The following is a 13,720-nucleotide window of genomic DNA, read 5'->3' as shown; positions in this document are numbered from 1 at the left end:
AGGGAGGGAACTGGGAACCTTCAGCTCTTTCCAGAGCGGCTCCATCCCCTGAGGGGGAATCTCTTCCAGTGCTCACACTTCTAGTCTCCCTTTCATATGCAACCAGGGCGGACCCTGCTTAGCTAAGGGGACAAGTCATGCTTGCGGCCACCAGACCAGCTTTCCTCTCCTAAAAAGATCTCAAGTACACAGCCAGGAAAGATCTCAGGGAATATAGGAAGCTGCCATCTACTGAGTCAGACCCTTGGTCCACCTAGCTCAGTATTGTCTTCACAGACGGGCAGCGGCTTCTCCCAGGTTGCAGGCAGGAATCTCTCCTCTCAGCCCTATCTTGGAGATGCTGCCAGGGAGGGGACTTGGAACCTAAATGCTCTTCCCAGAGTGGCTCCTGGTGCAGCCATAATGCTCACTCAGCCATGGTTAACACAAGCTGCCATTAGAAAACTCACTTTAGCTCCTGGTTCCACATCCTGGTTTGTGGCTAACCCTTAGCTCTGGTTTAGGCAGTCATGCTTAACTATGCCGAAACCAAACCCAGTTACGGATTTGTGTTTGCATAGGATGCAGAGAGCACGTTTTAATGAGCGTGGCTTTTATGTCGTCCCAGGAAAAGATTTGAACACCAGCAAAAGTTTTTGGAGGAGGAAAGGAAAAGGCGCCAGTTTGAAGAGCAGAAACAAAAGCTCAGGCTCCTGAGCAGCGTGAAACCGAAGGTACGTCCTGAGTAGCGTTTTGATGGTGTCCTTGTCAGATTTGAACCAAAGGGCTGGGCAAGTTTTGGAAAATCAAAGCAGCAAGTAAAACTAAAATGAATGTGCAAAGAATTACAGCAAGCTCTAGCCGATGGGGAAAACTTCAACAAAAGCCGTGCCACGGGATAGACACGGCTACAGATTTCTCCTGGATTGCCCTGTGGCAGCCGACCTGCTTTGGCAGGAACGTGGAGCGTGGAAGTCAAAGGGCTTGTTGGCTTCTTTCCGCTGCTGCTGGAATTTCCACGAAAGTGGGACATCCCGCTTGGGATGGTTTTCAAATCGGTCTCCCTTACGTTTCAGATGGGTGAGAAAAGCAGAGATGACGCCTTGGAGGCTATCAAGGGCAACCTCGATGGCTTTTCCCGAGATGCCAAGCTGCACCCCACGCCCACCTCTCACCCCAAAAACGCAGGTATTGTGTCTTTTCGGCGGGGTGGGGTGTGTGTAGGAGATGCTGAAAATAAATGGTTTTTTTTTTAAAAAAACAACCAACCTCAATGAATGCAGCTGCAAGGTGATAAAGACACGTACAGGTGTGTTGAGTCAAATGCCTTTTAACATTATTTGCTGATAGAGTCATCCAGCCACAATTAAAGCCTTGTCAGTTCCTTAGGTTTCAGTGGGGGAGAGAGAAGCACGTACTGAACCCTTTGTCTCGACGGTGGCCCCTCTTGTGGGTCAGCGATAAAATTCAGGAATGGCTTGAATGTTGATGTGAACAGGTGACCGGTTTCAGCAGCAAACTTCAGAACATTCGACACGGGGCCACGAGCATCCCAGGAAGGCTGCGTCTGCGTCTCTAGCGCGCTGGTCCTTTTGAACCGTGGCCTAGGAACCACCCGCCACCCCTGCAGATACGGACCACTTTGCCTCTCCGGCTTAGCTGGGAAGCCGCTTGTCCCATCCACCGTGGCCTGGACTCCAGGGGTGGGTGTGCTGCCTGCCCTCTCCCCAGACCCCACTGTCAGTGGGTCCCCCCAAAGAGTGAGGTCCGAGGGCTTCTTTCTTCCGCATCCGGAAGCTCCTCCTGGAGGGAGGCCCCAGAAAGCCCCCAGGGCGGAACCAGGGGGTCTCCGCCTCCAGTCCGGCTGCCGGAGCACGCAACGCCAGGCCTGAGCGGTCTCGTTTTCCACGCTGGAGCCTGTTGCGAACGACACCCGGTTCTGCACTCTGCACCTGCTCAGAGGGTTTGTGTACGGTGTGACTTTGCCTCTTTCCCTCTGAGCATGTACAGGTGAAACTCGGAAAATTAGAATATTGTGCAAAAGTCCATTAATTTCAGTCATGCAAATTAAAAGGTGAAACTGAGACGCATTACATGCAAAGTGAGAGAAGTCCAGCCTTCATTGGTTATCATTGTGATGATCATGGCGTACAGCTCGTGAAAACCCCAAATCCACAATCCCAGAAAATCAGAATATTACATGGAACCAAGAAGACAAGGATTGAAGAATAGAACAATATCAGACCTCCGAAAAGTATACAGTGTACTGTGCTTGATGGGCCAGCAAACTCGCCTGACCTGACCCCATAGAGAATCTATGGGGCATTGCCGAGAGAAGGATGAGAGACATGAGACCAAACAATGCAGAAGAGCTGAAGGCCGCTAAGGAAGCATCCTGGTCTTCCATAACACCTCCTCAGTGCCACAGGCTGAGAGCATCCATGCCACGCCGCATGGAGGCAGTCATTGCTGCCAAAGGGGCCCCAACCAAGGACTGAATACATATGCATGCTTCTACTTTTCGGAGGTCCGATATTGTTCGATTCGACAATCCTTGTCTTCTTGGTTCCATGCAATATTCTAATTTTCTGGGATTGTGGATTTGGGGTTTTCACGAGCTGTACGCCATGATCATCACAATGATAACAAATCAAGGCTGGACTGATCTCGCTTTGCATGTAATGCGTCTGTCTCATAGATCAGTTCCACCTTTTAATTTGCATGACTGGAATTAATGGACTTTGGCACGATATTCTCATTTTCCGAGTTTCACCTGTACAGAGTGCGGAACCAGGTGTAGTTCACAACCAGCTGCCGCGGTTTGCCAGCGAGCAGCATCCTGGGAAGAAGCCCCAGAGAGAGCACACATCCGGTCACTCACGGCCGCTTTCCGAAGCACAGCGGGGCGGTGGGGTCTCCATTGTGCGTGGGTGTGCGTATGGACCGCGTGTGTTCATTCCGTTTTTCAGATCTCCCCACACCATCCCATTCCACTGTGTCTGTCTCCCACACCTCTGCCTTCCCTGACGACGACGAGTTTAGTGACTTTATCCAGGGGCCGGCCGAGCCCCCTCCGTTTGCGCCTCCAGCCTCTTCCTGGCCTTTTCCGCCTTGCCATCCTCCTCCTCCTCCTCCTCAGGCTGGGCAGCGGCTTCCAGAGAGGTTGGCGGCCCAGCCTCTCCCTCCATTCCAGCTTCCCGTGTCCTCCATCTTCCATGGCACCGCTGGGCCGTTGCCTTATTTCTCCTCTTCTGCAGCTTCACAAAACACTCAGAAAACAGGTAACACACCTGGTGTCTTTGGTGGTGGAAGGGGACCCCCCTCGGCCCTGAAGGGTGGACTCCGTCCGGTCCAAACTTGGGGGCCGGTGGTGGGGGGGGGGAAGCGCTTTCAAATGGCTTGCAGTTGGATTAAGCACTATTATTATTATTATTATTATTATTATTATTATTAACATTTATATCCCGCTCTTCCTCCAAGGAGCCCAGAGCGGTGTACTACATACTTGAGTTTCTCTTTCACAACAACCCTGTGAGGTAGGCTAGGCTGAGAGAGAAGTGACTGGCCCAGAGTCACCCAGCAAGTCTCATGGCTGAATGGGGATTTGAACTCGGGTCTCCCTGGTCCTAGTCCAGCACTCTCACCACTACACCACGCTGGCTCTCAATCCTTTGGCCAAATCCTCATAAGATTAAAAAATGCCACATTGCCCCCACTTTATGTATATTTTATATCCCGCTCTTCCTCCAAGGAGCCCAGAGCGGTGTACGACATCCTTGCATTTCTCTTTCACAACAACCCTGTGAAGTAGGCTAGGCTGAGAGAGAAGTGACTGGCCCAGGGTCGCCCAGCTAGTTTCATGGCTGAAGGGGGATTTGAACTCGGGTCTCCCTGGTCCTAGTCCAGCACTCTCACCACTATACCACGCTGGCTATACCACTACACCACGTGGTTTCAGGAAGCAACTTCAAGGAGTTCAGAGCATATATTTGGGAGTGGGGTGAGAGAAGAGGACCGGTGGCAAGGAACCAGGGGAGTGAGGGAATGGGGTTAGGGGTGAGATGAAGTGTGTAAGGGTCCGTGGGGAGAGGGAACCAGTCAAGTCTCTGGTTGGCTGGTTTCATTTATTGATTTATTATTGAATATTTTTATACCGCCCTTCCAAAAGGCTCAGGGGCAGTTGACGTTAAAGCACCATTAAAGTCAATTGACAATTAAAGCAGACATTGATAAAGCTGCATAGAATAATAATGAACAATTAAAACATCATGAAACGCCAATTAAATGGCCCCAAGCAATTTTAAAACGGGTTTTTAAAAAGCGGAGAAAGCTGGGTGGAAGCGTCGTGTCTTAAATTTTATTACTTGTCTCTGTGTCTTGTCTTATTGTCGTAAGCCGCCCCGAGCAGTATTGCACTGGAGGGGCCGGGTATAACTCTTTTAAATAAATGAATAAATAATAATAAAGCCCACCCCTACGGCACGCAGCGCGCTGGAGGAGGAGCTCCATGAGGAAATAACTCTTCCGCCCTACTAGGAGGTTGCCTTAGTGGCCGTGTGTGTGAACCAGGTTTCCCTACTGGTTTTAATATGGCGAAGTGTTACGTCAGCACGGATGTGAGCTCTGGTTTGTGCCCACCATGGTTCCCTCTCCACCAGGGTTGTGAACCGGGTCTTCATTTCCAACCCTGGATACGGAGGGGTCCCTCGTTGGCACTGTCTGCTGGGACTACCGGTGCCGGTGCCACCTTCAGAGCAGTGTGAGGGCTGCCGAGATAGGCAGGGGCTGTACGCGGCGAGGAGAGGGAGGGTTGGACCCTGTGCTCCTTATGCGTGCGCATAAGACTGTGCCCACCATGGTTCCCTCTCGCATAAGACTGTGGATGGAGAATAAGTTCCCATAAGTTCACCAGGGATGGAGAATATGTTCCCATAAGTTCGCATAAGTTCCCGCGCATAAGACTGTGCCCACCATGGTTTGTGCCCACCATGGTTCCCTCTCCACCAGGGTTGTGAACCGGGTCTTCATTTCCAACCCTGGATACGGAGGGGGTCCCTCGTTGGCACTGTCTGCTGGGGCCATCGGTGCCAGTGCCACCTTTAGAGCGGCGTGAGGGCTGCCGAGATAGGCAGGGGCTGTCCGCGGCGAGGAGAGGGAGGGTCGGATCCTGTGCTCCGTATGCGCGTGCATAAGACTGTGCCCACCATGGTTCCCTCTCTCATAAGACTGTGGATGGACAATAAGTTCCCATAAGTTCGCCAGGGATGGAGAATAAGTTCCCATAAGTTACCGCGCATAAGACTGTGCCCACCATGGTTTGTGCCCACCATGGTTCCCTCTCCACCAGGGTTGTTAACCGGGTCTTCATTTCCAACCCTGGATACGGAGGGGTCCCTCGTTGGCCCTGACTGCTGGGACCACCGGTGCCAGTGCCATCTTTAGAGCGGCGTGAGGGCTGCCGAGATAGGCAGGGGCTGTCCGCGGTGAGGAGAGGGAGGGTCGGATCCTGTGCTCCTTATGCGCGCGCATAAGACTGTGCCCATCATGGTTCCCTCTCGCATAAGACTGTGGATGGAGAATAAGTTCCCATAAGTTCGCCAGGGATGGAGAATAAGTTCCCATAAGTTCGCATAAGTTCCCGCGCATAAGACTGTGCCCACCATGGTTTGTGCCCACCATGGTTCCCTCTCCACCAGGGTTGTGAACCGGGTCTAATAATAATAATAATAATAATTCAATTTCTATACCGCCCTTCCAAAAATGGCTCAGGGTGGTTTACACAGAGAAATAATAAATGTAATAATAAATAAATAAATAAATAATATTAAAAATTAAATATTAAAATACATAAATATAAATAAATAAATATAAATAATAAAAATAAATAAATAATAAATGAATGAATGAATGAAATGTAATAATAAATAAATGTGGTTTACAAAGAGAGATAACAAACAAACAAATAAGAGGGCTCCCTGTCCCCAAAGGGCTCACATTCTAAAAAGAAACATAAGACACAGACCAGCCACAGTCACTGGAAGTCCTGTGCTGGGGACAGAGAGGGCCAGTTACTCTCCCCCTGCTAAACGCAAGAGAATCACCCCGGGAAAAGGTGCCTCTTTGCCCAGTGAGCAGGGGGAATCTGGCTTGGCCGTGCTAACCCCTTTGCGTGAGCTCTGGGCCCGGTTGCTCTGGATCCCTGCTTGGATAACCGCTGAAGCCTCCCTCCTCCCGACTGCAAGATCTCACGCCGCCTTGAGCTCTCTTCTTTCTGGGCCAAAACCCGGCCGCCGTCGGGGGTGCGACTCAGTCCTGTGTTTGGTGTGCAAGCCTGTTTTTCCGTGCCACCTCCAGCAAATGTGGCTCCAATCGTGCAGGCTCCCTTGTGATTCTCGCCGTCGCCTTGGTGAACCTGGAGGGTGTGTGTGTGTGTGTGTGTGTTTCCATTCTGGATCGTGTCAGAAAAAAGAGGCGGTGAATCCCAAGAGCGGGGCTCAAGGATGCACTGAACAGATCGTCTCGCTTGGACCTCGGCTCTCTGCATGCCGCCCTGGGCTGCGGTGGGTTGTCCAAGGTCTACTGCCGGAGCCGAAGGAAATGGCTGCGCAGTCCGTCCGCAGCGTAACGACCTCTGGGTGTGCGGGGTGGTTTGGGGGGGAAAGGAAGGAGGTGTCTGGAAAGGGTCTCGTGGATGCTGCTGCTGCATCCATCGTGCCCTGGAGATGCTCTGCAGCTGGTGGTTAGCGTCACACACCCCCTCCCGGTCCCCGCTTCCGGGTGGCTAAAGACGGGGGGGTTGTGGAGGCCTCCCCTTGTGAAAACCCTTCAGTCCTGTTGGGGTTCCCACCGCAGAGTGGCTGCAGACGTCAGCACACTTTGGTGGCCAAAAGGGCTGTCTGAACCCCGCTGGAGGTTCCACAGACCAGAGGGTTCCACAGAGGTTCCACAGGGTTCCATAGACCAGAGGGTTCCACAGACCAGAGGTTCCACAGACCAGAGTGCTGGAGGTTCCACAGACCAGAGGTTCCACAGAAGTTCCACAGGGTTCCATAGACCAGAGGGTTCCACAGACCAGAGGTTCCACGGACCAGAGTGCTGGAGGTTCCACAGACCAGAGGTTCCACAGAAGTTCCACAGGGTTCCACAAACCAGAGGGTTCCACAGACCAGAGGTTCCACAGACCAGAGTGTTGGAGGTTCCACAGACCAGGGGTTCCACGGACCAGAGGGTTCCACAGACCAGAGTGCTGGAGGTTCCACAGACCAGAGGGCTGTCTGAACCCCGCTGGAGGTTCCCACAGACCAGAGTGCAAGCTTTCCGTCCAGGGAATGTCTCCTTTCCTCTTGGCAGAGTGATGTCTCCTGTTTGAGCCTCGAGCCTGCCCATTTTGCCCGGGGCCCGCTGAAAGGGGGTGACGGGGGCGTTCCCCAATGAGTCACTCGCTGCACGTATTTCTGAGCGGTCATTTTCTCTCTCTTTCTTCTTGTGTCTTAAGGCGTCGGAGTCTTCCCTTCGCAGGACCCGATCCAGCCGTTGATGCCCCCGTGGATTTACAACGATGGCTTAGTCCCAGGTATGATCGTTGCTCCGTTGACGAAGCGCTTGGCGTGTTCTCAGGGCTGGAAGGACGACGTGGGCATACAGTCCAGTAGACGTGACCCAAAAGGGACAAGGAGGGGAGAGGAAGACGAGGTCATAGGAACAGGAGGAAGCGGCCATCTACTGAGTCAGACCATCGGTCTATCTAGCTCAGTATTGTCTTCACAGACTGGCAGCGGCTTCTCCAAGGTTGCAGGCAGGAGTCTCTCTCCCAGCCCTATCTCCTTGGAGATGCTGCCAGGGAGGGAACTGGGAACCTTCAGCTCTTCCCAGAGCGGCTCCATCATCCCCTGAGGGGGAATCTCTTCCAGGGCTGCTCACACTTCTAGTCTCCCTTTCAAATGCAAGCCAGGGTGGACCCTGCTTAGCTAAGGGGACCAGTCCTGCTTGCGACCACCAGACCAGCTTTCCTCTCCTAAAAAGATCTCAAGGACAGAGCCAGGAAAGATCTTAGGGAATATAGGAAGCTGCCATATACTGAGTCAGACCTTTGGTCCACCTAGCTCAGTATTGGCTTCACAGACTGGCAGCGGCTTCTCCCAGGTTACAGGCAGGAGTCTCTCTCCTTGGGGATGCTGCCAGGGAGGGAACTGGGAACCTTCAGCTCTTCCCAGAGCGGCTCCATCATCCCCTGAGGGGGAATCTCTTCCAGGGCTGCTCACACTTCTAGTCTCCCTTTCAAATGCAGGCCAGGGTGGACCCTGCTTAGCTAAGGGGACCAGTCCTGCTTGCGACCACCAGACCAGCTTTCCTCTCCTAAAAAGATCTCAAGGACAGAGCCAGGAAAGATCTTAGGGAATATAGGAAGCTGCCATATACTGAGTCAGACCTTTGGTCCACCTAGCTCAGTATTGGCTTCACAGACTGGCAGCGGCTTCTCCCAGGTTACAGGCAGGAGTCTCTCTCCTTGGGGATGCTGCCAGGGAGGGAACTGGGAACCTTCAGCTCGTCCCAGAGCGGCCCCATTATCCCCTAAGAGGGGAATCTCTTCCAGTGCTGACACTTCTAGTCTCCCTTTCAAATGCAACCAGGGCGGACCCTGCTTAGCTATGGGGACCAGTCCTGCTGGCTCCCACCAGACCAGCTCTCCTCTCCCTGAGGGCCTGGGAGGCGGGGAGCCCAAGATCCCGTTTGGCTCCCAGCTCCGGCTCCTGGCGGGATGGGTGCTGCTGCCTCTCCCTGTGATGGTGACCAGAGGAGCAGCTGCTGACGGAGAGTCCTGGGAGAGGGCGACGTGGCTTCAAGCAGCTCCTCCCAGGGGCCCTCTCCGTGCAGTCCTGGGTTCGCTCCAGACGGTCTCCTGCTGACCAGCCTGTCCTGCGGACAGAAGTCCAGCGGTCCTCTTGACCGGCTCTTTCCTCCTTTTGACAGACCTGTACAAGAAGATTTTAGAAACCACGGTGACGCCCACCGGGATCGACACAGGCAAACTCTACCCCATCCTGATGTCCTCTGGACTTCCCAGAGAGACCCTCGGGCAGATATGGGCCTTAGCCAATCGCACCACCCCGGGCAAGCTCACCAAGGAAGAGCTGTACACCATGCTGGCGATGATCGCGGTCGCTCAGGTAGGAGCAGCTGAGGATTGGCAGGTCAAGCGGTGGGAGGGGAGGGCCCCCCCCCGGGCGTCTGGGGTTCATTTGCAGCAGGGATTCTCAATGTTGATGTTATTGGACTTCAACTCCCATAATCCCCAGCCCCAGCGGCCTTTGGTTGTCAAAGAGAGATCATCTGGGAGATCATCTGGGATTGATCATCAGGGGATTTGGAGCTGGGTGTTCCCAGTATGCCGATGACACCCAGATCTACTTCTCCATGTCAACTTCTTCAGGAGTTGGCATAGCCTCCCTAAATGCCTGCCTGGAAGCGGTAATGGGCTGGATGAGGGAGAATAAACTGAAGCTGAATCCAGATAAGACGGAGGTACTTATTGTGCGGGCGTCGGAACTCTAGAGACGTTTTTGATCTGCCTGTTCTAGACGCGGTCACACTTCCCCAAAAGGAACAGGTTCGCAGTCTGGGAGTACTTCTGGATCAACGTCTCTCCTTGGTTTCTCAGGTTGAGGCGGTGGCCAGGGGTGCCCTCTATCAGCTCCGGCTGATACACCAGCTGCGCCCGTTTCTCGAGATCAATGACCTCAAAACAGTGGTACATTTGTTGGTAACCTCCAGACTGGACTTCTGTAATGCGCTTACGTGGGGCTGCCTTTGTACGTAGTCCGGAAACTTCAGTTGGTTCAGAATGCGGCAGCCAGGTTGGTCTCTGGGTCATCTCAGAGAGACCACATTACTCCTTTGTTGATGGAGTTACACTGGCTGCCAGTAGGTTTCCGGGCAAAATACAAAGTGCTAGTTATAACTTATAAAGCCCTAAACGGCTTAGGCCCTGGGTATCTAAGAGAGCGTCTTCTTCACTACGAGCCCCACCGGCCGCTGAGGTCACTTGAGGAGGTCCGTCTCCAGTTGCCACCAACTCGTTTGGTGGCTACACAGAGACGGGGCCTTCTCGGCTGCTGCCCCAAGATTGTGGAATGCGCTCCCTGCTGAGATACGATCCTCCCCATCTCTGGCCATTTTCAGAAAACGCCTGAAAACACATCTCTTCAGCCAGGCTTTCTCAGCTTTTTAAAACTTGTTTTCAAATTGTTCTGATTGTTTAATTGTTGTTTTATGATGTTTTTAATTGTTAACCATAGTTTTGTTTTATAATTTTTTGTTTTAATTATTAATTGATTTTAATGGTGTTTTAATGTAAACCGCCCTGAGCCTTTTGGAAGGGCGGTATAAAAGTTTTAATAAATAATAATAATAATAATAATAAATAAGTAAACAAACAAACAAAACTACTATCAAATTTTATTGATGTCAGAGGAATTAAAATGAAAATTGGCAGGAATGCCCTCCAAAGATTACTCCATGGAAAGAGTGCAACAATTTGTTAACTGGCTTTCTCAGCTTTTTAATACAGTGGTCCCTCGACTTACGAACTACTCGACATAAGTATTTTCCGAGTTACAAACGGCAGTTTTAGATCCGGTTTTAGATGCGGTTTTTTCGACTTACAAATTTTTAGATGGGCTTTCCTCGACTTACGAATTTTACATGCGGTTTCCTTGACTTGCCTGCCTGTTTACTGCCTGTTTATTCTTGAAAAGAAATGTTCCTGTGCAGTTTGCAAGCCTTACTGGGGGTCTGGGTCTTTTTTCTAGGCTCCGGAACGCATTCATCCGTTCCCAATGCATTCCTATGGGAAACCGCTTTTCGACTTACGAACTTTTCGACTTACAAATGTGCATTCGGAACGGATTAATTTCGTAAGTCGAGGGACCACTGTACTTGTTTTTAAATTGTTCTGATTGTTTAATTGTTGTTTTATGATGTTTTCAATTGTTAACCATTGTTTTATGCTTATAATTTTTTTTGTTTAATGATTAATTGATTTTAATGGTGTTTTAATGCAATGTAAACACTGATCCTTTTGGAACGGTGGTATAAAAGTTTTAATAATAATAAATAAATAAATAAATAATAAATTATGGGAGTTGAAGTCCAAGAACATCTAGGGACCCGACGTTGAGAACCCCCGATTTGCAGGATGCTGCCTATTCACATTTCTGCTTTGGGGGTAGTGAGGAACTTCCAATTCCTGGGTGGAGGCAAAATTCAGAGAGACTTTCGAACTTCCTCCCAAGAAGAGAGAAATTTTCTCAAGACTTCCTCCGGTGCTTCCTGCACATCGCGAGCCCCCTTTCCCCCCTATAACCCGGGTTTCTCTTTGGCCCGTGGTGTGCCGGCGTGATGCTCCTGGCTTCTCACTCCTGGCTTTGCCGGCGTGATGCTCCTGGCTTCTCACTCCTGGCTTTGCCGGCGTGATGCTCCTGCCTTCTCACTCCTGGCTTTGCCGGCGTGATGCTCCTGCCTTCTCACTCCTGGCTTTGCCGGCGTGATGCTCCTGCCTTCTGACTCCTGGCTTTGCCGGCGTGATGCTCCTGCCTTCTCACTCCTGGCTTTGCCGGCGTGATGCTCCTGCCTTCTCACTCCTGGCTTTGCCGGCGTGATGCTCCTGGCTTCTCACTCCTGGCTTTGCCGGCGTGATGCTCCTGCCTTCTCACTCCTGGCTTTGCCGGCGTGATGCTCCTGGCTTCTGACTCCTGGCTTTGCCGGCGTGATGCTCCTGCCTTCTGACTCCTGGCTTTGCCGGCGTGATGCTCCTGCCTTCTCACTCTTGGCTTTGCCGGCGTGATGCTCCTGGCTTCTCACTCTGCATATCACAGATCCGTGAGCAGGAGGGGCCTTTTCTCTCTCTCTCTCTCTCTGCCCGTGGGTGTTGCCGTGGAAGAAGGTCCGTGTCCTGGAGGTGCTTTTCTCTGGCTTTCTCTCCCCCCTTGTGCAGAGAGGCGTCCCCGCCATGAGCCCTGAGGTCTTGAACCAGTTCCCGTCGGCCCCCATCCCCAGCTTCGGCACCCTCTCCATGGCGATCCCCGTCACGGTGAGCCAGCCGCCCAGGACGCCCGCCGGCCCCCCGGGGTCCATGCCTCGGGGCATCGGGGCAGCGGTCGTGGGGCTCGGCCTGGCGGCGCCGGTCGGAGGAGCTGCCCCACAGCCTGCCGGCGGCTTCTTGCCGTCTTTCACGACCAGCCAGGTGAGTCCAGCTCAGAAACGGGGCACCCTCTTGAAATGTGTCCGGTTTGAAAGCCCGCCCCTCGTCTTGGGAGCCGAAGAGAGCGGCTTCTGCCGTGGGAGCGTGCGGTCCAAAGCTGGGCCATCTTAAATCAAATCACCTCTCTCCTGTTAACAGTCATTCGGCCAGCAAGACACACAAGTACCAAAGCTTGGCATCAAAAGCGAGGCCAGTTGGCCTCAAGAGCGCCCTTAGTGCTTGGGTGGCCTCCTGAGATCCGCTGGTGGTCGCCAGCAGGACTTGCCCCCATAGCTAAGCAGGGTCCGCCCTGGTTGCATTTGAATGGGAGACCAGAAGTGTGAGCACTGCAAGGGGATGGAGCTGCTCTGGGAAAAGCAGAAGGTCCTAAGTTCCCTCCCTGGCAGCATCTCCAACGAGATAGGGCTGGGAGAGAGACTCCTGCCTGCAACCTTGGAGAAGCCGCTGCCCGTCTGTGAAGCCAATACTGAGCGAGGTGGACCAAGGGTCTGACTCAGTATATGGCAGCTTCCTATATTCCCTAAGATCTTTCCTGGCTCTGTACTTGAGATCTTTTTAGGAGAGGAAAGCTGGTCTTGTGGTCGCAAGCAGGACTTGTCCCCTTAGCTAAGCAGGGTCCGCCCTGGTTGCATTTGAATGGGAGACCAGAAGTGTGAGCACTGCAAGTCTCACGGCTGAGTGGGGATTTGCACCCGGGTCTCCCTGGTCCTGGTCCAGCACTCTAGCCACTACGCCACGGCCCATTGTGCCTGTGTGTGTGTGTGTGTGTGTTGCTGCTCTGAGCCGGCCTCTTTCCACCGGGGAGGCAGGCGGGTCCCAGACCGGTGGCTTCTGCAGAAAGTCAGCCAGTAGCCGCCTCTCGAGACGACACTTGATCTAAAAGTGAATGTTTGGGATGCGAGGGCGAAGTCCCGTTTCCAAGTTTTACTTTGGGGAAAGCGCACTCGGGCTCTAGGAAGCGGAGAGCCGGCATGGAGGGGTCCCCTTTGCTAAGCAGGGCCTGCCCTGGCTTGCATTTGAAGGGGAGATGACCCGTGAGCCCTGTAAGATCTTCCTAGTAGGGCAGGGCTGCTCAGCTTCAGCCCTCCTGCAGATGTTGGCCTGCAACTCCCAGAATCCCCTAGCTACTGACCACTGTGGCTGGGGATTATGGGAGTTGTAGTCCAAAAAAAACCCCACAGCTGGGCGGCCTAAGTCTGAGCAGGCCTGTCTTAGGGGAAGAGCACCAGCCTGCTTGCATGCAGAAGGTCCCAGGTCCCCTCCCTGGTGTTACCCTGTTTCCCCGAAAGTAAGACCTACCCCGAAAGTAAGACCTAGCAGTAATTTCTGATGTACCGCTAATTGCCCTAGTGCAATTTGGGGGGCTAAAATTAATATAAGACACTGTCTTCTTTTCGGGGAAACACGGGTAGATGGCCCAGGGAAGGCTGGCAGGACTCCTGCCTGCAGCCTCGGAGAAGCCGCCTCCTGTATTCCTCTTGA

General features: G+C 52.7%; 1 protein-coding gene across 7 annotated transcripts in view; it reads left to right on the top strand.

Annotated features, from left to right (window-relative positions):
• The window catches only part of SYNRG (synergin gamma), a 56,625-nt gene that overhangs the window by 12,587 nt on the left and 30,318 nt on the right, over nucleotides 1–13,720 (top strand). For 4 of the 7 annotated variants that reach the window (XM_053275615.1, XM_053275614.1, XM_053275613.1 and 1 more), the window contains 6 exons: nucleotides 608–713; nucleotides 1,056–1,167; nucleotides 2,949–3,260; nucleotides 7,475–7,552; nucleotides 8,950–9,146; nucleotides 11,972–12,220. In XM_053275615.1, the coding sequence (XP_053131590.1) occupies nucleotides 608–713; nucleotides 1,056–1,167; nucleotides 2,949–3,260; nucleotides 7,475–7,552; nucleotides 8,950–9,146; nucleotides 11,972–12,220 (1,054 nt within the window). The remainder of the gene's footprint in view (nucleotides 1–607; nucleotides 714–1,055; nucleotides 1,168–2,948; nucleotides 3,261–7,474; nucleotides 7,553–8,949; nucleotides 9,147–11,971; nucleotides 12,221–13,720) is intronic. The other 3 variants (XM_053275620.1, XM_053275617.1, XM_053275616.1) reach the window with 1 other exon arrangement.

This window comes from Hemicordylus capensis, chromosome 12 (genome assembly GCF_027244095.1).
Source record: "Hemicordylus capensis ecotype Gifberg chromosome 12, rHemCap1.1.pri, whole genome shotgun sequence".
NCBI classification, from domain to species: Eukaryota; Metazoa; Chordata; class Lepidosauria; order Squamata; family Cordylidae; genus Hemicordylus; species Hemicordylus capensis.
This window is presented reverse-complemented; position numbering and strand designations above follow the sequence as displayed.